This window comes from Dermacentor variabilis, chromosome 1, assembly GCF_050947875.1.
Source record: "Dermacentor variabilis isolate Ectoservices chromosome 1, ASM5094787v1, whole genome shotgun sequence".
Lineage (NCBI taxonomy): Eukaryota > Metazoa > Arthropoda > Arachnida > Ixodida > Ixodidae > Dermacentor > Dermacentor variabilis.
The window spans coordinates 290634465-290660697 of NC_134568.1; the positions used below are offsets into that span (position 1 = coordinate 290634465).

At 43.3% G+C, this 26233-nt stretch overlaps 1 protein-coding gene across 2 annotated transcripts in view; it reads right to left on the reverse strand.

Annotated features, from left to right (window-relative positions):
• The window catches only part of Psa (puromycin-sensitive aminopeptidase), a 68145-nt gene that overhangs the window by 16647 nt on the left and 25265 nt on the right, over positions 1 to 26233 (reverse strand). For both annotated transcript variants that reach the window (XM_075677827.1, XM_075677830.1), the window contains 8 exons: positions 25867 to 26022; positions 25705 to 25783; positions 25502 to 25638; positions 24586 to 24720; positions 16889 to 17108; positions 10734 to 10876; positions 10416 to 10472; positions 181 to 288 (listed from right to left, as the gene is read on the reverse strand). In XM_075677827.1, the coding sequence (XP_075533942.1) occupies positions 181 to 288; positions 10416 to 10472; positions 10734 to 10876; positions 16889 to 17108; positions 24586 to 24720; positions 25502 to 25638; positions 25705 to 25783; positions 25867 to 26022 (1035 nt within the window). The remainder of the gene's footprint in view (positions 1 to 180; positions 289 to 10415; positions 10473 to 10733; positions 10877 to 16888; positions 17109 to 24585; positions 24721 to 25501; positions 25639 to 25704; positions 25784 to 25866; positions 26023 to 26233) is intronic.

Sequence of the window (26233 nt, forward strand, 5' to 3'; positions counted from 1 at the left end):
TGATAGTGGGTAGTGTGGTAGCAGATAGTGGTTAATAGGCTTGTGTCTACTCCGCAAACCAGTGAGATTCTGCCTAAAATGCACCGATACAAAAGAAAACATTTTGAAGTTTGCATAAATCCCGTCGACAATGGGTCAATCTCTAGTCTAGTGTAATAACAAAACTGCAGCTACACTCACCGAAAGAGCAAATTCCAGGGTTGCTTGAATGAGTTCCTGGTTGGTTACACCAGCCAAGGCAGCTGAGAGCCGGTTCTTCTCCTCCTGAAGGTCAGTGCTTCTGTATAGCTGCAAAAATTTAGAGCAATTATACTCAGCCATTCTGAGCATACATTAACCATGAATGAACAAAGAAGCAGGATATGCAAAAGCAAATGGAAGTACCCAATGCATTTCTTTATTTGCTCATGCCGAAAGTGATACGTCACAGGCATTTCCCAATGCTATGTTTCGGACCATGCAATGGTGTCTTGTATGGAATATTCACATTTCTTTAGCTCATTTAAGTTCCTAAGCCAACTCATCGGAGGTCTTAATTTAAATTAAAAAAAGCTAGAGTTAGCACAATCAAGCATAAAAATATTTATTGGCTAACAATGTTTTCAATGCATCTAAATGAAACAAGGCTTTCGGTTCATTCAAATAATTTAGCTTCGTAAGGCACGGTAAAAAATGGCCAACATTAGCATGGCCACATGACATGGGCAGTCAAAATTTATTTCCATCTGGTGTTGTGGCTGCTGTAAATATTGGTAGGTGTTAAAATAGTTGAGGTGACATCAGCAAACCAGTACCATATTTACAGGCCCTTTGCGAATGTACTCAAACACAACCCAGTGCTCATGTAATTAGTACCATTCTGTCTTGTACCTTACTTCATGAAACTTTCTACGATACTAAATTTCGATGCTTATCTTTAAGCCCTTTTACTTCAGCACTGCCTACTGTAGCCAAACTTTTTAGCATGCAGAAAAAAAAAATTGATGAGCTGTTGCTTTTACCTAGAGATGCTACACATCCAAACTATGGAGGACACTCTCCACCGAAATAATGGCAAAGTGCACTGTCATCAATAGAGTCGCTCAGTGATTTCACGCACAGTTAAATTATAGTGGCCACTGTTGGCGCAACCGCTGGGCGCGATGCACACCGCAGTTGTGAACCTGAAACTTCCGCGAAAGCAAGTGCAGGTTTCTTGACTATTTCAGTGCGCCTAATGCTTGACGTATGATGTATGCTTGACACATGACGCATAACGTAGGGGATGCAGCGGTGGCATAGAGGTAGAGTATCTGCCTCGCATGCAAGAGGACTGTGGTTCGAATCCCGGTGCCGCGCAATTCTCCACCGGATTAAAAAAAAATGCGTGTTGATAAAATTTCATAAACAGGCCTGGAGTGTGGCCTGATCCCAGTGACCAGAACTGGTAATGCACTCCCTCACCAGAGCAGGATTGGCCACCCTGGTGCAGTACTTGGCCACAATCTCCTATATGAATACAACAATAAAACCCCGACCCTCAGTCCCCAGCAGCTGCGAAGCAACTGACCACGGTGGCGGTCAGACCTGTGACGCAGCAGAGGGTGCTAAAAATACTTGGGTCCGAACAGCCCACCATTGTAATCTCAACCTGGCAATGTTTAACGCTAGAATGTTATCTAGCGAGGCGAGTGTAGCAGTGTTATTGGAAGAATTAGAGGGTAGTAAATGGGATATAATAGGACTCAGTGAGGTTAGGAGGACAAAAGAAGCATATACAGTGCTAAAAAGCGGGCACGTACTGTGCTACTGGGGCTTAGCGGAGAGACGAGAACTAGAAGTCGGATTCCTGATTAATAAGGATATAGCTGGTAACATACAGGAATTCTATAGCATTAACGAGAGGGTGGCAGGTCTTGTTGTGAAACTAAGAGGTACAAATTGAAGGTAGTACAGGTCTACGCCCCTACATCCAGTCATGATGACCAGGAAGTCGAAAGCTTTTATGAAGACGTGGAATCAGCGATGGGTAAAGTCAAAACAAAATACACTATACTGATAGGCGACTTCAATGCCAAAGTAGGCAAGAAGCAGGCTGGAGACAAGTCAGCGGGGGAATATGGCATAGGCTCTAGGAATAGCAGGGGAGAGTCATTAGTAGAATTTGCAGAACAGAATAATATGCGGATAATGAATACCTTCTTCTGCAAGCGGGTTAGCCAAAAGTGGACGTGGAGGAGCCCAAATGGCGAGACTAGAAATGAAATAGACTTCATACTCTACGCTAACCATGGCATCATACAAGATGTGGACGTGATCAGATGTGGCAGTGACCATAGGATGGTAAGAACTCGAATTAGCCTAGACTTGAGGAGGGAATGGAAGAAACTGGTACATAAGAAGCCAATCAATGAGTTAGCGGTAAGAGGGAAACTAGAGGAATTCCGGATCAAGCTACAGAACAGGTATTCGGCTTTAACTCAGGAAGAGGACCTCAGTGTTGAAGCAATGAACGACAATCTTATGGGCATCATTAAGGAGTGTGCAATAGAAGTCGGTGGTAACTCCGTTAGACAGGATACCAGTAAGCTATTGCAGGAGACGAAAGATCTGATCAAGAAACGTCAATGTATGAAAGCCTCCAACCTTAAAGCTAGAACAGAACTGGCAGAACTTTCTAAGTTAATCAACAAGCGTAAGACAGCTGACATAAGGAACTATAATATGGATAGAATTGAACATGCTCTCAGGAACAGAGGAAGCCTAAAAGCAGTGAAGAAGAAACTAGGAATAGGCAAGAATCAGATGTATGCGTTAAGAGACAAAGCCGGCAATATACATTACTAATATGGATGAGATAGTTCAAGTGGCTGAGGAGTTCTATAGAGATTTATACAGTACCAGTGGCACCCACGACGATAATGGAAGAGAGAATAGTCTAGACGAATTTGAAATCCCACAAGTAACACCGGAAGAAGTAAAGAGAGTGTTGCGAGCTACGCAAAGGGGGAAGGCAGCTGGGGAGGGTCAGGCAACAGCAGATTTGTTGAAGGATGATGGGCAGATTGTACTAGAAAAACTGGCCACCCTGTATACGCAATGCCTCATGACCTCAGATCATACCAGAATCTTGGAAGAACGCTAACACAATCCTAATCCTTAGAAAGGGGACGCCAAAGACTTGAAAAATTATAGACCGATCAGCTGACTGTCAGTTGCCTACAATGTATTTACTAAGGTAATTGCAAATAGAATCAGGAACACCTTACAGGAGGTATTCAGAGACCTGGATTGGGAAGAATTGGGGATAAGAGTTTATGGAGAATACATTAGTAACTTGCAATTTGCTGATGATATTGCCTTGCTTAGTAACTCAGGGGACCAACTGCAATGCATGCTCACTGACCTGGAGAGGCAAAGCAGAAGGGTGGGTCTAAAAATTAATCTGCAGAAAACTAAAGTAATGTTTAACAGTCTCGGAAGAGAACAGCAGTTTACGGTAGGTAGCGAGGCACTGGAAGTGGCAAGGGAATACATCTACTTAGGGCAGGTAGTGACCACGGATCCGGATTATGAGACTGAAATAATCAGAAGAATAACAATGGGCTGGGGTGCATTTGGCAGGTTTTCTCAGATCATAAACAGCAGGTTGCCATTATCCCTCAAGAGAAAAGTGTATAACCCAGCTGCGTCTTACCAGTACTCACGTACGGGGCAGAAACCTGGAGGCTTACGAAAAGGGTTCTACGTAAATTGAGGATGACACAACGAGCTATGGAAAGAAGCTAGAATGATGGGTGTAACGTTAAGGGATAAGAAAAGAGCAGATTGGGTGAGGGAACAAACGCGAGTTAATGACATCTCAGTTGAAATCAAGAAAAAGAAATGGGCATGGGCAGGACATGTAATGAGGAGGGAAGATAACCGATGGTCATTAAGGGTTACGGACTGGATTCCAAGGAAAGGGAAGCGTAGCAGGGGGCAGCAGAAAGTTATGTGGGCGGATGAGGTTAAGAAGTCTGCAGGGACAACATGGCCACAATTAGTACAGGACCGGGGTAGCTGGAGAAGTATGGGAGAGGCCTTTGCCCTGCAGTGGGCATAACCAGGCTGATGATGATGATGATATACGGGTGTGTCAGTCACATTGTATGATATTGTATTTGTACTAAAGCCCTAGTGGTTGGCATTTGTCTTCATCTTTCATCATCAAGCACAATGTGTCCTAAAGAATGCACTGCAGCATACCTGCTTTGCACACAGTCTTCCTACATACAACTGCAAGACGTTACATTTGAGTCTAAAATGCTGGTTTCATAGCCTTGACTTCCCTCCAATTGATGGCAGTAACGTACTATCTTGGTTGCTCTCGATGTGAATATTCTTTTGCTATTCTTGTTGCGACCATTTTATTACAGCTTTGTCACTTGGTAGAACTTTGCTTAGTTAGTTTCTTTTTCTATGAAAGGCAGGTTTTGAAGAGAGCTTGTGTCTTTTTGTAAGAATTTGGCAACACCTTGAAATTCTGCACTTCTATATCGTGCACAAGCACATACATCTCGCAGTCCAGAAATATAATTCACCTATTTAAACTCAACAAGCCCTAAGCTATATAGTAGAGGAGACATTTTCACAACTCGCCTGTCTAGGCCAGGGCTTTTGCGCCGCTATCCTCAGTGACGTCCCACGTCACGTAAATGGTAGCTTTTTTTTTTTCGTTTGCATGGCTTGTGACGAGTGTTTCCGGGGCATGTCTTCACCGGCAGGCTCCTTTGCTTTGCTCCACATACAATCTGTTTGTTTACTAACTTTGTTCAAATGGCATTGGTTCGTCTACAATGAGCAATACTGTTGATGTTCAGGCACCCATTCTTACAAGACACTTGCAAGACTTAAAACATGACGATGACATTTGGCCTGACTGCTTAAAATCAAACAACAAGTTGAAATAACTAGAACGATCACTGGCTGGTGCCAACATGCAATTGGTGGTTCGTTTGTCATGAAGAAAGTCGGGCAAGTTCACTAATCAGTGAAGGTGATTTATATCGCTGTCAAGGGGGCACTTTTGATCATGGCATACCTCAATCCAGATAGAACTAAATTCGGACTGAGCGCTGCTACACAGTCATTTTCAATCACATATTTGACTTTGACTGTTTTTATCTCAAATATGACCTAAATGTTTTATTCAGATTTACTTCAATTGCTAATGGAAGTATAGAAGCCTGAAAGCCGTGAACACTTGTGTTTTAGAAGTTGAACGTGTGCACTAGTTGCGCATGACTCGCTGTGCCTGCTTGTGTGGACGCCGTGAATAATTTGAGCACAGACACTGTTAAAGGGACACTAAAGGTTACTGTAAAGTCAAGTTAAAGTGATAAAGCAATGCTCTAGAACGTCTAAGGCGTCAATATAATCGCGAACAGAGCTTTAGTAACCGAGAAATTGAGGTAAATGCATGACACAATTTGAGACCCCCCAGCGACATTCTGGTACTAGCCCAATGACGAAGGCACTCCTCATCATAATTTATGTCACTAGCACTCAACTACTCATATTAAAAGGATCATTTCATTAGACTATAAGATGGAAGAAAATGCTACTTGTCTACTTCTATTTGATTCTAAGAAAAAATAACATTTTGATGTTACCCTTAAGTAGCATGGGTGAACGAAAGGTTTCGTTTTTGCTCGACTTTGTGCTGCGCAGGCTTTGGAGTTTCAGTTGTTTCGTTATAGTGTCGTGCTGCGCTGTTTCTGCTGGCTCGCGAAACTTGCATTTGGAACAAGCAGCGAGAATGCCACGTCCATGTGATGTCGTGGGATGTGCGAACGGTCCGCGGAACTTGGCCAAGGGCAGTTGCAGCAACGAATCCAACGTTACTTATCACTGTGTGCCAACGAGTGAACCTCTCCGTTCGAAGTGGTTAAGTGCCGTACCCCTGCCACAGCGCGCTGGCAAAGAGCCGAAAAATCATGTAGTGTGCTCACTGCACTTTCATCCAGAGGATTACGAGTTCAATGCCGACTTACTGAAGTCATGTGGAGAGCCTTTCAAAGCAGGCCGCTGTCGTAGTAGTACACAATGACGCCGGCAGCGCGAGCCCTCAGCAGCAGGTCACGTTCATCAGTGCTTAAATCACTGAAGTCGAGCCCAGCATCTTGAGCTAATGTGTCGTTGTCAGGGTTGTCCATTGCAACGAGCGTCGAAGTTGGCGTCATAAAATAAAGAACCAGCTTATCGTCACACACTTTCCCTTTCGCTAGCCACCATAGTTCCGCTTTCGCGCTGCTGTCGGCTCTGTCATGGCTCTGTTTCTGGTCGCGCGTTTGCGTTTTGCGCAGAAAAGCCGTAGCGGCGTCTGTGGGCGCCGTTTTACTCACTGACGGCGCAACGTCACTATGAGACCATGACGTTACCACTCCTCGATCAGAGGGCGGGCGATTTGAACTGCGCTAGAGGTACGCGGACACTTCAGAACGCATCTTCTCTTAAAATAAGTCTCTTCATCGCACGAAACAAGTGTTTCTAGGTTTCTGGGATGGTATTTCGACAGTCCACATTGACTTAATATTAACCTTTAGTGTCCCTTTAATGATACTGCACAGAGCGGTGTAAATTTGTTCTTATAATTTTCATCCTATAGAAACGAAGGAATTTTACATTCTTATCTAAAGCAAATGCATACTTCTATTTTCACAGATAAATCAACGACATAATCATTTAAGCAACTTTTGTTTTTTAATGCTGCAGCTGGGTTAACTCTGGAAAATCAATTACTGGAACAGAGATCTGCAGACTCTGTGTGCACGACGAACCAATCGTTGCATGCACATAGAGTACATGTTGCAACGGACAGCATAATTAAATTTGAGCCCTACAGAGGAGGCACTTAACCATGCCACAACAATATGAATACAGACTGAAACTGTTTAGCAGCCGCGCACAAGAAGAATAAATTTTTTTAAAGGCAGTGCGATCATTCTACACCAAATGACTTCATGCAAGTGCCTTCTAGGAATGGATGCCTCATTTATGTATCACAGTGAGAAAGGTGGTGCTTCTCATGTGATGATAAGCACAAACAAAAAAGATGTGCTTGTCTGTTCTCGAAGTGTCTGACAGAGGGACGAATAGCTTCGGACATCAAGGCACTCTATAAAGCGGCTTTGAACAACGGCATCTAGAACTTACGTAAACAATCAACAGCAAAAAAAAAAAGGAATAAATGAATAATAATAATAATAATAAACTGCCGCACACATGATGTGCGACGTCGCTGAAGGTGGCAGTGCAGAAGCCCCGCCTCCCTAGACGGGCGAGTTGTGAAAATGCGCCCCGTATAATAGACAGGAAAACAATAGGCGATGCTCCATCCAATTGTGGATTAATACATCTGCCCTTTATTGATTGTGAAAGCTAAAACACCAATGTCGTTCATACGTGCCACAGGTGCCAAAGCAGGGCTCTCCTCAAGATGAGTGAGAAAATACTGCCCACTTCAACGGTTTACTGCCCACCCCTCTGAGGTCGCGATTTAGCAATTAAAACGATCAATTTAGTAAAAACTTGCATGTTTCCCCCTCCTCTCCATTCAATGCTAAGCTGTTCCTTTATCATGAGGGATATTATTAGAAAGAAAAGTGAACTACAGCATTTCAGAAAATTCTTTTGCACTTTTAAGAAAAACTAGGTAGAAAATCAGGCTTTGGAAGGTGCTGTCGTAAAGAGTATAGATTGAAACGTCAGATAGTTGCAACGCTGTATTTCACCATGAAAAAATTTAACCGAAAGAAGTGAGCAAAAAGAGAAAAAACTAGCTTCGCAAATTGTTACTACCGGCATGTGTGCACAGGAAGTGCTTTGATTCCCTGATGCTGATTTGAACTGCTGGTGCGCATTTTGGCAGCGGTTAGCTGTGCATATCTTTGTCACGGCAGCTGGCAATTGTGGTAGGCTGCATTGCTGGCCTGGGTTTCTTGCATTAATGTGTCCAAAATGAAAAGTTATGTACAATTCATATATATATATATATATATATATATATATATATATATATATATATATATAAAAGGCAAGGAAAACAACAAGCTTATAAGCGTTTTGTTTTCTTTGCTTATAAGAGCACAAATCACGTTCAAGAATTGAAGGAGGAAGTCCCAAGCATTTCCTTCATGTAATGCCAATGAGCACTGATTTAAGCACAAATGTCCAATGAGCGCATGTCAGAAGGAAAGCACAAGAGGACATTTTTGTGCTTTGGTTGCAATGTAATTTTGGATGAATATTTCAAATATATAACCTAAAAAAATACCAAAACACATTACTCATAAATTTTAGTTACAAAATATTGTGTAGATTTCTGAAAAACTTATGGAACATCTGCAAGTATTTCATTGCAATGAAAAAAATTGAACTTCAAACAATGACTTCACTTGTGATTATAAGTTAATTTGGTGTCACCTTCTACCAAACCTGAATCATACATTAAAATAAATGTCATCCTAGTGAGGAAACTGTCTTTTTCAATGCTTTGTACCATATTTCTTATTTTTGCTTAAAGGGCCCCTGAAACGGTTCGGACAAATTTTGTAGACGCGTAGGATACAGCTTAAGTGGAACATTCGCACCACAATTTAAGTGAAGCGTTACGTATTAATGGAGCTACAAGCGATTAGAAGCTACCCTCCTCCCTAGCCATGCTTTTCCTCCTCAACTCGCTCGCCGAGCGAGTGGGGCTAAGCTCCGCCTTCTCTGGTTCAGCGTCACGATGCGACGTCACATCGTCCACTTCCGGTTGTTTTGGAGCTCGCCCCTGCCCGCGCGAGACCGCTCCGCTAGCCGCTTGGCCGTCGACCCCAAGCGAGAGCTATCGAAGCAGCGTGCGTTGCGAGCATTCTGTCGTAGCGCCGAACGTGTCTTGTATTCCGGTAACCACAGGCAAGCTGGTCATTTCGGCAAATGACTGCAGGCATAAACTCAAGCTGATGAAGGAAGTTTAGCGTAGACGTACGTGAGCGGCCTGATCGGTCTGCGCGGTCGATACACTTGTTGGTGCAGCGCTTAAACAGCCAAACAAAGCGCTAATATTGCTCTAACCAAGTGTAAAACATTTTAACCATTTATAAAAACAACGTGTTACACTTCTGCGAAAAATACACACCAGCAGCAAAGAAGAATACACTTCGTTGCTGCTACTGTGTATGGTTGAGCTCTGTGCCACCAGGTGGCTGCACCGTGCAGACCATTCGCATTTGCCCTTCTGCTCATCTCATGGCTCATCCCGTTACGGCAAAGTCAAGCGGCCAGACTCTGTCCCCTTGCGCTTGCGTTTTCCCTAATACCGGACTCGGGAAACGCTATTGCGTTAGTAATCTTCCGGTGTAAAGTGACGGCCACAAACGCGCAAATCCTGGCGCCGATCGAATAGCGGCAGTCCGATGCGCAGCAGCCAGTTCGCTCGGACGCTGCCTTGCAGAGGGACACGATGTCGGAGCTTGACATATTGCCAGTCGCTACGTTTGCAGTCCACAAGGCAACAAAGTCGAATCATAGTGCTCGCGAAAAGACTGAGACCGACTCTGACCGCGGCGCTCTGTTCAAAATGGAGTACGTTGTAACACAAGCAGACGACACATGCTGTGTGCCGGAAGTGCTTAAGCGTACTAAAAAATTATTCTTGTGCATTCTCTTTATGTTACTTTCTTTTGATAAAAACAAATTAACTAACATTCAAACTATTACGAAGATCATTTGTTTACCATAAAGTTGGAAAAATTATCGATCACGCGCCCTTGTCAGCCAATCGGATAGCTCGCCCCACTGACGTCGCATGGGTGATTTCGGTCATATGGGTAGGGGCGGCTTAAAATTCCGCCGAGCAGTGCGCTGCGATCGGCAGCGATGTGCATATTTAAAACCTTATAATAAATTACACGCTTTACGCGGAGCACTTATATGTGTCAATTAATGATCAGAAGGACCTACTCTAACGACTCAATACGTTTGTAGAAAATCGTCAAAAGCGTTTCAGGGTCCCTTTAAGGAAAGTTCACATAATTTATCCCACAACGATAAATTTGGTGTGTAGTGTCGAACATAGGGTAAAGTCAAAGGCCGTGTAGAGTCATGTATGTTTTTAACCACCACATAAGGTTCTTTTAAAAGATTTGGTTGACAAAACTGTTTTACTTGCTTGGAATGTAGGTTGCTTTTGATGTATGAAAACATGCATTTCACACATTAAATAGCACACATTCCTGGTATGGAAGGTAATCGGATTATTCTGTGCTCAGGACCAATAAGCAAATTTTACCTACTTTCACACACATATCCCACATTGCAGAAGAGTTACGCTCTGAGAACAACATGACAGTACTATAGGTCTCAAAATACACCATTCAGAAGTTTTAAGAAACACATCAGACACATACCTTCAAAAACTCATTGTACCGTTTTCGATCTGCAACTGATGCCGCTGCCTGGTACACCTTTAAGAAGAGAAAGCATCTTAATTTTAAGCAATGTCAAATTTAAAGAACAGAACATCAAACATAATACAAAACTGAATCTAAGAAACTGTTCAAGTGACTAACAAGAAACTTCTCAAGCGACTAATACCCCAAACAATACAGTGTTGACATCAAGAATGATTTTTCTTTACTAGATGTTGTTATTATTCCTAGGGACAATTCTACGGGGAAGGATGCTATAAATGCCCCCCCAGAACAAGCTTAGAGCTCGTCACTTACAGCACCACGAATGTCAGCAGGAATTATGGCTTTGCCTGCGATGTGGGCGTCAAGTCTCTTTCTGGCTTCAGCGAGGACATCTGGATCCTTGAAACGGGCCAGACGGTCAATCACAGTGCTTCTCAACAGTGTAGCCAAGTGACCTTGAAAAATCACACCATATTTAGTTGCAAAGGTACTGTTTTTACCAGAATTTAACATGCACCTTTCTCCAGAGAAAATGAGTCTAAAAATTGGCTGCACATTACAACTGGATCGGAAAACAAAACCGCATTTGCAGTGGTTGGCAACAGCCTACCCTCAGACCCACCAGACACAGCATGATCGCTATCCCAAAATGGCAACAGAACACCATTTTGTAAAGGCTGGTGTTGGTCCACTTAGTGCTTGACTATCATCTTCACCAGCATTTTAGCAAATATCTTCTGGTGATACTAGGGAGGTTTAGAATAGAGGTCTGGAGCTTAGGGTGCCCCAAGCAACTCCTTTGCATTCATGGTCTGTCCTGCCAGGAAGATCCTTTAGAATAGGGCTCCCGGTTTGCATTAATGTCATGCGATTATAGTGCCCTAGCTGCGCATGGAAGGAAAATGAGAACCTGATGCCAGGGGAAAAAAAAAAAGCATGAAATAATGGAATCAGTACTATTTTAGAGGATGAAAAGCACACCTGACAGTTTATTATTTTCAATGAGGATGCGTTGACGCATTTTTTTACATGTTCGTGGCGACGTTGAGATGGCAAAAAGCAAGTTTAGGGCATTTGGGGCACCCACACTATTTTTGAAATTCAGTGTTGGGGGTGTGTGAAAATCCAAACCCAAAGATACCGTTTGGGTTTCGCGCATGTGCCGTGGCGAGACGATAATTGTTAGGGGCTCTATATCTTTACAGCCCTCTATTCTAAAACAGCCTACTGTCCCTTTCGCGAGATTTCAAGCGACTCGGCGCCAGATGCATTGGTGCAATCGGCCCCAGTGTTTCTGGCACTATGCCAAGCTCGTTTATTTACGCAGAGTGCCAGGAACGCTGTTGGATGCATACTTCGTCAAGTCCGATGCAGAGTCTCGTGAAAGTTATAGTAGTATCACTAAAAGTGATTGCTTGAGAATACCGCCCCTGTATGCTTGGTATCTCTGGCCAATGTTACACAAATACACAAATAGCGACTGTGAAGGTAAATTCTGCATGTCTCGTTTTTTTCTGATCGCGAACATGGGGGCATGTTATACTTTCATTTTATAAATCGGGCACAAGTTGCATTCAGGTGCATTGTACATACAGCTGCACTTTTACTTTGCCCACGAAAACTGGATTTGCATTAGATTCGGGGGCGTGTTAAAATCGGGTAAATACGGTACTTACTTTTAAATGTGCAGATCTTATATGCACAATACAGTCAATGACCAATTTTTTGGACATGCCTGATAATTCAGACGTCTTTTTGGCACCATAATGTACCCCACAGAGCCAATATATAAGTATGTCTGAATTCCGGAGACTGAAACCCTTCCCCATTCAATTTTCTGGACTTTCTACCATGACCACAAGTCCGAAACGGCATGAATCAAAGCCACCACCACCGCCATTTTGATTACCTTGCAGTATCAAACCAGCCCTCTGATAATCCTTGCCGATATGGCTTTGAAGTGAGGAACGCACGACAAGGGTCTGAGAAACGTTTCATAATGCCGCTTCCCAAAAGTCAGCTTCGCCGCAGTACAGCGGTGTTACGTGAACAAGCACATACAAAGTATTGCGGTGAAGCATACCAAGAGTGGAAAGGGGCCACTGCCATGGGACACGGTATATGTTCCTTAATTATACACGTGGGCACTCACTGTCTCCTGTCGCAGTACAAGCACCGACACACCTAATAAATGTGTAGGTGCTTGTAATCGACATCTAATAAGTGTGTCGGGCAGGCCTTTAGAGCTATTTTGGACATTGCTGTGCCGATTTGGGCCCTTGAAGGCAGTAAAAGGCATGCACCCCTTTTTTTCTGGCCTTTCCACAGTCCCAAGACAGTCCAAAAATTGAATGTTGACTATATTCATGCATATAAGGAAGCTTGAAGGATAAAAAGAAAAAGCACCTCACAATCTGATAAACTAGAACTACATTTGAGGTTCCAACTACATAACAGAAACAATAAAACCGTGGTCAGATGTCTCTCTTGGCATTCATAATGTGAATCATAAACTTTCTAGACTGGACACAGTAAAAAAACAGCTGCTTTCTTACTGAACACATCCCACATAGGTCATAATCTTCAGTTACAGTGTAATCTCATTAATACATACCTCGCTGGAACATGGCATAACTATGCTCTAAATGATAGTATGCCCTAACCGGCAAGTACAAATGTGCATTTCTTTACGCACTACACCAGAAAAACAAGAAAAAGAAATGCACAGTAAATAACCTAAAATATATGCAAAGAGGTTCTCTTTCATCCCCCCTTCTCCCATTTAATTCGAGGCCGTGAGAAACAATTACAGCTATTTTGCACAACTATGTGATAAAGTAAAGCCCATAATGTTCAGCATTCGAAACTTTGGTAAAGAGCACAACAGCTCATTGAGCTTTGCTCAATATGTGCATGTATGTGTTTGTTAAACTTCAACAGAATGAGAACTGGCGTCACTTCATTGAAACACAGAATCCACTGCTAATCATCTCATGCAATTTGTGTGCCTATGAAGTGCATGGAAAACATAGGGAATGTGGGAGATGGAAATTCAAGACGATGAGCAACACGAGAACAAGGCGAGAGCAGGAGCCAACGTTTCGACAAGTGGACATTGCCTTTTTCAAGGCCACAACAAAGTGTTGCTCATCGATCTATGCTTGCAACACCGCTATGCACTATAACGTGCAGACAGGTTAAGATGCTTATCGTGATAATGTTCGCTGTGATAGGCCATAAAGGCGTGTCCATTGGTCGCTATGTTATTTGCTGCAGCCGTCACCATGTCTCCGTGCATTTCCAATGCTCATCTATAGACCTTTTCATTGGGTGAGAAGGAAAGGCCAAGCCTTTCCTCCTCTCTGCCTTGTGCGAGCCAGTGTAGTGCTGCTTGAATGTGTTGCCACCACGTGCTGTGAAATGATTTGGAGATGTTTTAGCTTGCCCTCCGTGAAATTTATGTGACGTTAGTTTATACAAGGTCATCGAACAACCACTGTGTAGCCTTTAGGTGCAGCAGTAGCTACAGTATGAGGAAATCTCTCTTGGCTGCGCAAAAATGCGACGCACATCAACAGCCACAGTGTGTGTATGTGTTGTGAGCTCTATTGGGTGTATCGGTTTTCACTCTACAAAGGGAACCAGCATCTGTAAATTGCCAGCGTGAATTGGAAAACGCTTTCACAGTTTGATCGCTTGGCGTAGGAACTAAAACATGAGAGTGCTCGTGTATGGCCAACCCAATGCAACACTGAAACGTTGAAGCATCAGTTGTTATCAAGCATTTTCGTCACCCACCGACATCATTTTTATGCATTTCAAGTCTAGTACACCTGATATCACTTTACTAAGTCTATGTTAGCCTCTGGTATGAGGCCGATAGCATTTCTCAACACAGTGATTACTGCGGCTGGTAAACTAGCATATGATACATCCAAGCTTTATGCTTCAGCATTGCCTTTTTTGTCCTGTAAGGCATAATATCCAAAGGGGAGCGTATAAAAAGAATCCGATGGCTATTTGTGATGACACAACTTCCGTAAAATGGGTGAGTGCATTGTAGAAAATGGAACGAACAAAACTAGAAAAAAAAATTAATGAAACGGTTTTTATCCTCTTTTTTGAAAAATAAAGTAAAAAGAAAAACACTGCCTAAGGCACAATAAGGCCTCACATGGTCATGCCATGTGCTTGGACAATGTGCTATATAGAACAAATGGATAAATAACACAGCATCTACCTCTGCCTTGGATGCTCGCGCATTCTGCAGCTGGTTGGTCAACCACTCGACAAGTGTGAGTCACACTGTAGATGATGCTGTTGCAGTGAACTCTCACTTGAGTGAACTTCAAGGAACCCAAGGAAATAGTTCACTTAAGTGAAAGTTCACTAACATGAATATTCACTAGGATATGGAACAGCACAGGGCACAGCAGACATCGAGTCAGAAGTGTGAAATGCAATTTATGGAGTCATTTAAATCAATATATACAAAGTGTGTAGCAGTTACATTGCTGCCTATCTCATTTCAAGAAAAAAAAAAAAAAAAACAGTTTTCATTACCACTGGTGCTCTTCAAGCGCAAGAAATAACAAACCCGTCCAGAGAGTCCATGTTTTTGTGCACTTCCTCTGGCACAGCTTGTTGCTGAGAAATGAAATCTCGCATCTTTCAAAGGCATCCTGCAACCTTGGCTAGAATTACAGGATTTGGATCTGCCTCTGACATTGCATCTTTCTCGTCACACTCTTTTCTTTGGGACAAACACTGGAAACAATTTCCCGATCTGATAGTTCAGCACAGGTAACCGCACATAGTCTTCAAACAAAGTGTTGCTGTCAACATCCATCTGGTGACCTCTGTCCACATCCCGAGGTCTATCACCTCACTGCACTGTTCCACTTGCTCACTTTCACCGCACAAGGAGGGAAAGGCAGGATTTATGCCAGCAGTTTCTAATTGTAACCGGTGTTACTGTTACACCGCTGGAGGCGGCGAGCATCAGCTACGCCAGCGCTGCAGAGCGCAAAATTTTGTTTAACTGATTTAAAAAATGAGCCCGAGTCCACTGATCAAGTTCGCTCAACTGAAATATTTTTGCATAGAATACATAAGAAAACTGCCTGGTATTTTCTAAGAGTTCGTTATTCTGAAATATTCATTAAACCGACGTTTGTACAACTGAGAGTTTACTGTATTACTAACCAAAACTATCTTATTTGTAGGTAGAAACATCGCCCAGCAAACAAGGCAGTTCCGCAATGTATCTTCAGATAATATGAACACTTGTCAAAGTAAACAGCACAACTTATTCCGCAGCAGAACGGTACCCATACTATTGGGTTTGCCATATGTTTCGCAACTACTCAGTGTTGGTAAACCACAGCTTAGAATTACAGTGAGAATGCTGCAGTAAAGTCACATTCGTGAAATAAATTTTCAGAAATATATAACTGATCTCTGAGGCTGATTGTAGGCTCAAACACATGTACACACATCGTGCTGGGTGCTCCATCCACCTCAACGCCACAGAAACTCTGGCCATGCTGACTTAAATCCCTTCAGTATGCTCTCAGAATCGTTTCACACATAGAAGATGCCTGTCATGCTAAATAGACCGCAAGAGTGCAAAGAAGAAAAAGAAAACAACAGAAACTGCCGCTGAACGTATATGATGGCATACAACATGGAGTGCTTGCCCAAGCCAGCATGCCAACAGCCCATAGATGGCGCACCTGCCTATGCAATATGGCAGCGCCCATGAAAAAAACTGTATATATAGGCATCACCACACCCACGCCAAAGCTGGAATCATTGGTAGACCCGTCTATGAGCTTTCTGAAAAGGCAAAAGATCTTTTGCAGCCCAACATGGTCTCAGCCACGATGTGAGTCAAGGCAGCACAGTTAGCTTCAACGTGACAAAAGGTGATCATGGTACATATGCGCTAACAGGTAGTTATAGAATAAGTCATAGAAAGCCAATACATTGGGCTCTTAGAGTCTGGTTTGGCGATTCGTCGCAACTATGTCTGGACTGTTATCACATTTTAAGTGGGCATGTATTAACCAGACATTACTGTACGAACTCTCCAGCATGCACACAATATTACGGCATTGCAAGGTGGAATTAGTGGGAGATTAATACGGTGCACTTCCTGTGAACAGGTAATTCCTAAACCATGGGTGTGGATTGTGTGACATTACTATCAGTACAATGAGCAAAACAAAAACAAGATGAAAGCCGGAGCCAACGTTTCGACAAGTGTACTCGTCCTTTTCACAGTCTTGAAAAAGATAAGCCTACTTGTCGAAATGTTGGCTCTGGCTTTGACCTAGTTTTTTTTTTTTTATCACAGTTTTCAATTTCCAACTTCCACCTCCCCTGTGTTTTCCCAGGATTACTAATAGTACTAAGACACACTATTTTTGATTATAAGATGGCTGAAATCTATCCAGAGAACTCACTTTCGTCAGGCTTAGGGTCCCAGCCTAATTTGCTGAATATACTGGCTAGGAGACGTCGGCCATAGAGGTGCAGAAGTGGCTGAATGTCAGTATGCGAAAGCAACTGGTTCAGTTTGCCCAGACATGAGTTGATGGAGTTCCAAACAGTGTAGTTGTCTTCTTCGACATAGGCCTCCATCAGGCGAAGCATATCAACAGTAGATTTGTGGCCACTTTGCACCTGAAGAAAGACGAACACCAATCAGCAACAAAATATTATTGCTCCCCTTGGCAGACATTCTTACACTAGGATTACCAATTTGTCCTCTGTACATACTACACACATAAAGGTGGAAAAGTTACCTTAGGATGCTATACTTTAGGCTAGCAGATGCTAGCCGCCTGGTTAGCTCAGATGGTACAGCGGCTGCCCTGGAAAGGCGGTAGTCCCGGGTTCGAGTCACAGACCAGGATGAATTTTCCTTCAACTGCGAGGCTTTTCTTTCGAGGAACCGGTATGGGTTTCCTTTGCAGCAACTGCTACGATTGGTTGGATGTCTCATTTTCGCTTTATTAATTACTTCTCTCTACCTTGCCGGTTTCCGCAGAACTATTACGTCACATTGGAAATTGTAAGCCACCGTTTAGGGAGCGCTTTAGCAGAATAAATTTTTAAACTGGTTTGTTATTGGAGGAGATAGAATTGAACTGTCCTGTTACCATGTCATCAGGAGGCAAGCGTCACTATCAACAGAGACAATTTCCCCCTTCGCCTCAACTAGAATCTGCAAGCGGTGTTCTTGCGCTGCCTTCACCTATACCAGAGATGAGGGACATCACATTCCCATGACTAGCGCCACCTTTTTTATCTTCTCTTCCTTTGTTGCTGTGTGGCGCACTACAAGTGACGACATTGTGCATTCTGCATTGGATGAATAATCAAAGTCACGTGCCATGGTACGTGATGCTGCAAGCAGTGTATCTTGAGTAGAAGCTTTTGTGAATGTGACCTTGACTATTTTGCTCAAATCGTGGCTTCCTGAAGAAGAAGGGTGCACAGCCTTCTGTTTGAAATTTCAACCATTTTCGTGCCGCACAGCCGTTTCATACTTTGCGGACACCATCACCAGTGGCGTAGCCAGAAATTTCGTTCGGGGGGGGGAGGCTCACGTTGGAGCTTGGCCTCCCCACAGAATTTGTTGAGGGATAAAATACATGAATGATAACTGCATTGCAATTGCCAAAGATGCTGCAAACAAATTCTTGAATGCCACGCACTGTCAAGACAAGTAAAATATGTATTTTTTCATAAAAGAATATATTCTTATGCCCTAAAAATTGTGCGAAAAATAACTGATATCAATGCTTCCATGTTGTTTGTCTATCTATTAAGGAAGAAAATATTACACGAACTTTAGAACTATATCAGTGCGAAACCAACAAAGCAGTTCATGCCGCTGATATGATAAATGTAAAGGCCGTGAAATGAACAAGTTGAGGACAAATATATTAATGATACTTTGTCATTCGAAAGCCTTTTACATTTTTGACATATGCAACGGCCAGGGAAGAATCTCAGTGACGCTGTCCTTCATTCCAATGTACTGCACAGGAGCAGCTGTCACCGGTTGCATATTGTAATTGCACCGAAATCATAGTCGCAGCAGAGATCACATATAAAAAGCAGCAGTTCTGCAAAATATACATTAGAAATTCAAAGTACAATGGAATACACAAATGCCAAGATAAAGATGGTTAAAAAGCAAGAAAAGTGTCTCTGGAAACAACGTTCACTGCATGTATCCGCAAAAACTCGCAACAAGATATTTAAATATACATATAAGTAACCAATAAATCTACGTATCTAAGCAAAAGTCTCTTTATACAGGGTGTTTTAGCTCATTTTAGCCAGAGTTTAAAAATGTGCCAATACACTCTAAGACGACGCGGCCAAGTGCATGTTGCTCACTTTTGTACATAGTGTATTTTGTATTTTGCTTAATTAGATTTTTAGTCAAGATTAATAAACCAACTTCTGAAGTAACGAAGTTAGCAAAAAAATTCCATTTAGAAAATTGCAGAGTGGTTTGCAAAGCGTCCGAATAAACAGTTTCTTTCTATATATATATTAGGTATTAGTGTATTAGTGTATTAGTGTACTAAAAAGTTTTTCACAATCATTCTTGCCGCGAACCTCGCGTGACTGGAACCATCTTCCCGCCGAAGTTGTAGGCCTTATTAATTATGAACAGTTCCGTGAAGTCTTAGCTAATATTGTATATACAGGTGCCATTTAAACACTCATGTAACCAACTGTCTTTGTCTTCCTTTTGTATTTACCACTCCCCCTCTGTAATGCCCTTGGCCCTTAGGGGTATAATAAATGAAAATGAAATGAAAAATTTCAGCTTACTGATGATGCCCACGAACTACAAAACTGGTGACATGCCCGCTTGCGCGTCGTGATTGCACTGCTCCCCAACGTTCATTGCACAAACAGCCATAGGTGCGCTACCACTTAAAAGGCAACAGGGCAACCACGTAGGCGTTTGCTGTGCTGTTTATGCCAGCGATGTGCTCCCCTCACAAAAGTTCGTTATAGCGATAAGCAGACGCAGCGGTTATCGCTTGTGCTGCCGGAAGCAACAGGTCCGTCATTTCGCAATAGCTGTAAGCAAATTGAACATCCCTAAATAAAAAAAAAACTTAGTTTTCAGAAGGCTGAATGGGGGAATAAAGCCTGTTTCACATGCAAGCGATTGAGCGAATGGAGCGAACGGCGGCGCGGCGCTGCGAAGATTTTCGCGAGGTTTCGTTTCACATGCATTGCCGCCGCGCGTTTTCCGCCGCAGTGAATAGCAATGTTGCTGGTAAAAAACACAGGACTTTCAGCCAGTTTCGGTAGTTGGCGACTACCAACATAAGCATTGCTTTGTCCCTGCCTCTCAAATTTTTATTTTATGAACACATATCCTGCGCTTAGCAATTAACAATTCGTTGAAAAGCTCTCTGGGCATGTTGCCCGTACCGCGTGTAGCAAATAAATAAACATCGTCCTATGCGCAGGCTTTCCCGCACTAGTCCTCCACTGGTCACGTGTCGAGGCGGCCCGTTCGGAAGGAGTGCTGCCGCTCTGCCGCTGCAATGAAATTCCAACCTGCCCGAACCTCGCCGCTCCCGCCGCTAGTGCCGCCGCCGCCGCCGCTCGAAACAGATTTCTGCGGCGCGGCGGCAGGATTCGCGAGCATTTTCGCTTGCATGTGAAACAGGCTTAAGAGTATCATTAATGACCAGACGCAGTCTTTCACTGAATTTACGTTTATTTTTCATGCGCTTTCACAGCAAGCGCTCGAAGAGGTCACCTTCTGCAGCGATACAACACTGGGACCTTCTGAGAACGCTTGCTGTTGCTGCCTTGAGCACCGTCAGTGAAATGCTGTAACAGGCTTCAATTATCTTCTCCTGTACCTGTAAGGCTTCTGGAGTCGTCGTTTCCGTCGTGTATACGTTATCCTTAATATAGTTCCAGAAGAAAAAGTCAAGAGGGTTGAGGTCGGAGGACATTGCCGCCTACAGCACAGGCCCGTTTCTCCCTATCCATTGCCCTGGGAAAGTAACATCAAGGCTTGCTCGTGTCTGACTGTCGTGCTTGACTGGCCCGTCGTGCTGACACCACATTGCGTCAAGCTGGGCTAGTGGCATGTTGCAGCAGAAGTCTTCAACAGTCTTCAACAGAAGTGACATACCTCTTGCCGGTCAGTGTTGTTAAAAACATTGGGCCAACGCGGATATTTACCGCACCAAATGTTAAAAGACCACTGATATTGGTGGCGGGGTATTCCTAGCCAGTGGAGATTTTGCTCACTTCTATAGTGTGCGCTGTGGATATTTACTTGAAAATTTCAGGAAAAGTTCATCTCGTCAGTACGGATGCCTTGGTGAGAAAGTCAGAATCCTGCTCCTCCTGAATCAAAATCCAATACGCAAAGTTGAGTCTCTTTTGAAGATCCCTTGACTCCAGGCATTGATGCAACTGCAGGTGATAAGGGTGCAGTCCAGCTGTTTTCAAAATCATCCAGGCAGTTGAGTTGGACACACCGAGCTGTGCGCTCACGCTGCGCGTGCTGGCATGTGGATTAGCTGTCATGAAAGACAAAACGTTGGAGCGAACCTCATTATTTATGACTCGAGCTCTCTGCCTCTTTCTTGTGAAGCTGCCGGTTTGCTTCAGTGACTTGTAGGTGTCGAATATTGTCATCGGGCTCAGTCGCGTACCCGGGTGCCAGCTTCGAAAGATTCTTGCAGCCTGCCGTCTTTGTCTGCTTGCAGCTACTAGCGCAAGGATCATGTTTGCTTTTTCCTCGTTGGAAAAAGGCATCACGAAATTGCTCGCGCTTTAGCGGCCGTTGCACGATAGCCTGTTTATCGCTGTCTGGAATTACCACCTATCACTACAACCACGTCCATCAGTCGCTTTACACAGCACAGGACATAACGGTTATTAGCGTAAATCGAACAGCCAACGCTTGCGTCGCTGCTCTGTTGCTTTTTAAGTGGCAGCTAGTGCACCTATGGCTGTTTGTGCGCGGAAAGCTTGGGAGCAGTGCAATCACGACACGCAAGCGGGCATGTCACATTGTGTTTTTTGTATTTCACGGGAATCCACAGTGGGCTGAAAAACACTAATACTTAATACATAGAAAGACAGAAACTGTTTATTCGGACGCTTTGCAAAGCGCTCTGCAATTTTCTAACTAGAATTTTTCGCCTAACTTTCTTGCTTCAGAAGTTGGCTAATTAATCTTGACTAATTATCTAATTAAACAAAATACAAAAATAGCTACACAATGCATACAAAAGTGAGCAACATGCATTTGGTCGCGTCGTCTTAGAGTGCATTGGCATATTTTTAAACTCTGGCTAAAGTTAGCTAAAACACCCTGTATAATGCGTTAAACAAGGCAAATAAACATGTTGCACAATCACAGATCACAGAATGCTAAGGCCCGCAACCCCCCTCCCTCCACTCCCCTGATGCATCGCGCACGACGGAAGGCGGCGCGCTTCCTTACCGCTTTTCTCCGTTGCACACACAAAACTGACCCACCATCGTTGGCTCCCCCTCCACCCCACCTCCCCCGCTACGCTTTCACTCGCACATACAGCATGCGGCGCGCACTGACAATGTTATCGCCCTTGGACTTCATACGGAACATGACGGCGACGACAGGAATGCGCCTTGAGTGTCCATCTAATTGCTATCGCAATAATATTAAGAGTATTCGGCAAGTGAAGAGTCCCATGGCCCATTACTTTTCGCAAAAGTAGTAACTTTCAGCATGCGACAATTCGCTGCGCGGCAACAATGTCTTTTTGTGCGTGGGGGGGGGGGGGGGGCACGGAAATGAAGAAACGCAAAGGAAAGCATCTTGGCCACAATTATAACATGCAGGCAATTTTCTGATCAATTTTCTCGGACGTTAGATTCAGGTAAATACAGTAGCATATAGCTTAAATTGAAGCTCCTCGCAACTCTGTCGCGCAAAGGCATGTATAATAGACATGAATTTTTGTTGGTCAGATAATACGACGCCCGATAATACACCACCACCGATGCGGCATCATCTTTTGGCGGTGCCAGCTATGACCACTGCAGAGAAGAATCACTTGGCAGAACCCATTGTGTGACGTAGAAGGACTGGCATCACCATATTCACATTATCAGCAATGGCTCACAAAATCAAAAGCCAAGAGGAGGTGGACAAAGGCACAATGGTTCGCCTTACACTCTCATTCGCAGGGGTCGTCTCGCAACCTTCAATACAGTGCGCAGTTATTTCAACATAGGCCTTTTTATCCATGCTGAGGCAGTAATGAATTATCACAGAAAACTTCTGGTGGTGTGTTTTCGGCAGCCAAATTTGTAGCCGGTTATATGGGAAAATGTTCTTGACAAGTTCAGATACATGCCATGTGCACTGAGCTCATGTAGTACGTAGCTTTGTTGTGCATTTTGGAATAAAATTCATTTATCAAACAATGTTTTGACTCCATATCAAAATTAGTGCCAGCTGAGGATACTATATATATTTGCAGGCTATTGCAACTTCATATTTTCTTATTACCCGCTAAATTTAGCGGGCTGTTCCACAAGGTGAAACCGGAAGTGTTTTGGGACCTCTGTGTGTAAACATTACAACCACCCACACAAGGTTGTGCGGAAACTGAAAAAGGGCTGTGAGTGCTCAAAAAGAGGACATTATTATTGAACATTCGAACAAAGTGAGAGATAGAAATTACAAGCTTCATTTGGTGCGATTCACTGCTATGACCGTACAAATTGATGTTCAGTCAATCAGGCTATGATAAGCTTTACTGAGCGGGTTTTAAATACTATTTGGCTTCCTATTCAACTTCAAATAAGGTTTCACGTGAGAATAGCTTCATGTGTCATCAGTAGCTTTGTCACAAGCATTATCGGGTGTTACACTTTCCCAGATCATATACAATTGAGCCCTGCAATAACAAAATCGGTGGGGAAAGCGAAAAAAATTCACCTTCGTAATAATTTATTTGTTGCAAAATGAGACAACACGGACAATATGCACTGAAAAACGAAAGCTTCCTGTAAAGTCCATTGGCCTATGTTGGCGAACCTTGCTTGAAGCTACACAGAACTGCATTGCTGACAGCAAAGCAGCAGGAACACTGTCGTCCATAGATGCTGACGTGTCTAGTGCCGAGTCGTGCGAAATCTCACAAAAGTAATTGTATGCGCGAAAGTGATCGACCGAGAATATGGCCATTTTCCGGCAAATCTCCATCCAGCGACACTGAATCTATACGAGATTCCTGCTGGCTAGTACCAAAATCAGCGTCCCCAAATCAGGGGTCGTATTTTCGGACGATCACTTCAGTGACAATACAGCTGGAGGCGTTGTAGCCCATGCAGTGGCTACCATCTCGAGCACCATAAAGAATTTCATGTCAGTGGGACACAGACTTCTTTGTTTTCACAGCACTTTTTTTTCTCTGTACAAGTCCACTTCCAACACACACTGAGCCGTAGAGTAATCTTGCACTACATGTACACAAATCATCGTTAGGGTGGCTAGAACATATGGATGCCTATTCAGCAGGATAGTACATTGTAGCCCCACTATCGTTATCGGTGCAGATCGATGGCAATGCAGCTGCACCATTTGAAACAGGCAATTGAAAAACAAGATGGCATCCACAACGTGTTTCCAGAGCCTTCAAGCGCTTCTTACAAATTGCTATTTTTTTTTTTGTAAACAAAAATGGCGGCAGACGAGCAAGCATGCTGCAGTGGCATTTTATGTAATTTAAGTGGGCAGAAAATGTATTTGAACACTTCTTAGACTGCTACTGTTACATAGGTAGATAATATGGGGACTAACATTCTGGCAAATTTCTTTAATGTGGAATTGCAGCCTAGCAATGTTTCGTTGTCTAGAGATACGAAATGCATTGAATCCAATAGGTGTTTACTGTGGCTATGAAAATATTCCTTTGTGACAAGAATTTCATTTTCTCAGGCTTCCGTTATCATGTGGTTTGACTAACATTTTTCCATGGTCCACTAAAACATATCAATTGGGTTATACTTTAGTTAAAAACATGTATTAACAAATACAACAGTTCTAAGCAAACATGCATGGTATTAAGCATAAGCACACATTGAAGAGCTTCCTTACAAGAGCAAACAGGTCGCTCTGAAGACCCAGCCGGTCCAATGGAGGCAAAGTCTTGTTTTGCACAGCAGGGATTAGCTGAGACAGCATTCGAGAGCTGTACATGGTCCTGTAGCAGCCGACAGTTCCAACGTTGATCTGAGCACATTCAGAATTGGAATTTTAATGCCTAAGAATGATAAAATCTCTCCCGCACATACACACACAATGCCCCCAAACTTAAATATCTGCATGTATGTGAGGAAGTGAAAAGCTAAGGGATTATCATGGTTAAATGCATGGGTCTGATCATACAAAAAGCAAGTGCACTCCTGTCATCTGAAGAGCACAATGCACAAGTGCCTGGCTCACACATAGACCATCTCCGTGAAGTGTTCTCTGCTGGGTCACAGACAGCACTACTGCCAAGCATGTGACATGTATTGACAGTGAATGCAATCATTCCCATTTCACCAGCTGCTGCAGTGAAGCCGAAGCAATTACACGAAGCAGCATGCCAGTCGAAGCTCCCCGGTGCTGGCCCCTGCGCTAACCTTGCATTTGGGCAGCAATACACTGATAGCATTTGCTCTCACACAGTTTCAGAATCAAATTTAATTTACAGAATTTGTTGTGGGGCTTCAGGCAAAAAATCTGCTGAAAACACCTTGAAACTGCTTGAGGGCTCTTCATGTCAGGACAGTTAGCATGCATAAAAAGGGTACACATTTTTGGTAACTAGTACATTTTATAAAAGAATTCAGACATTTCAGTCGTTCTGTTGCTAAATGAGTACTAATTACATAGAGTATTTCAGTTCTTTCTTCTGCACACAAGACAAAAAGCACAAGCAACAAATACTTTTCCGTTTTTCAGGTTCACATTCATAGTATAAACAGCTTCAATTGTGTTGTTACCATAGGGGAGCTCATCTTATTACCTTGACCCAGTCATTATAAGTCACGCCATCAACTACCAGCACTGATGAAGCAGAGTCCAACAGGAACTGCTTGATGATCGTATTGGGTGCTTTTGAGCTTGTGATGCTGATTGGAACCATCCAGAGAGAGCTGTCCTCTGAAAAGCATTCAGTTTCTGCTCAGTTGGAGACAAGCACCAGAGCTCGAAAGCATAGACACATACTTGTGGCCTTGCCATCGGCATTGAACTTTTCCTGGGTGAACATCAGCACTCTGCTATCTCCATCTTGATAGCTTGTTACCTGTACAGGAAGAATTGTGAGCACATGTAGCTACACCTGGCTACACTTGCAATATCAGCATGCTAGCTGCCATTCTTGCTTACAGATAACACAGGGTAGCCCTTCTGTTTCACCCAGGTGTTCATGATGGCTTCAACAGGGACTTGACACACTTCACCCAGGCAGTGCCACAGGTCCTCTGTGGTCGTGTTGCCATACTTGTGCTTGGTCAAGTACAAGTTCATGCCTTCCCTGAATTTCTGAAGAACAAAAATGAAAACACAATTGTTTCTTACATATTCACAAATGTTTAAGTATAGCAACACTACCACACTTCAAAAGGTCTGTGTGTTAGCTACACAGAAAGAAAGAGTCAAAACTCTGGCTTCTCCACCTTGCTTGCCACAACAGATGACAACAACTATACGAAGCAAACATGTGGCTCTTTGCTGTACTCAAGAAAACCTGATT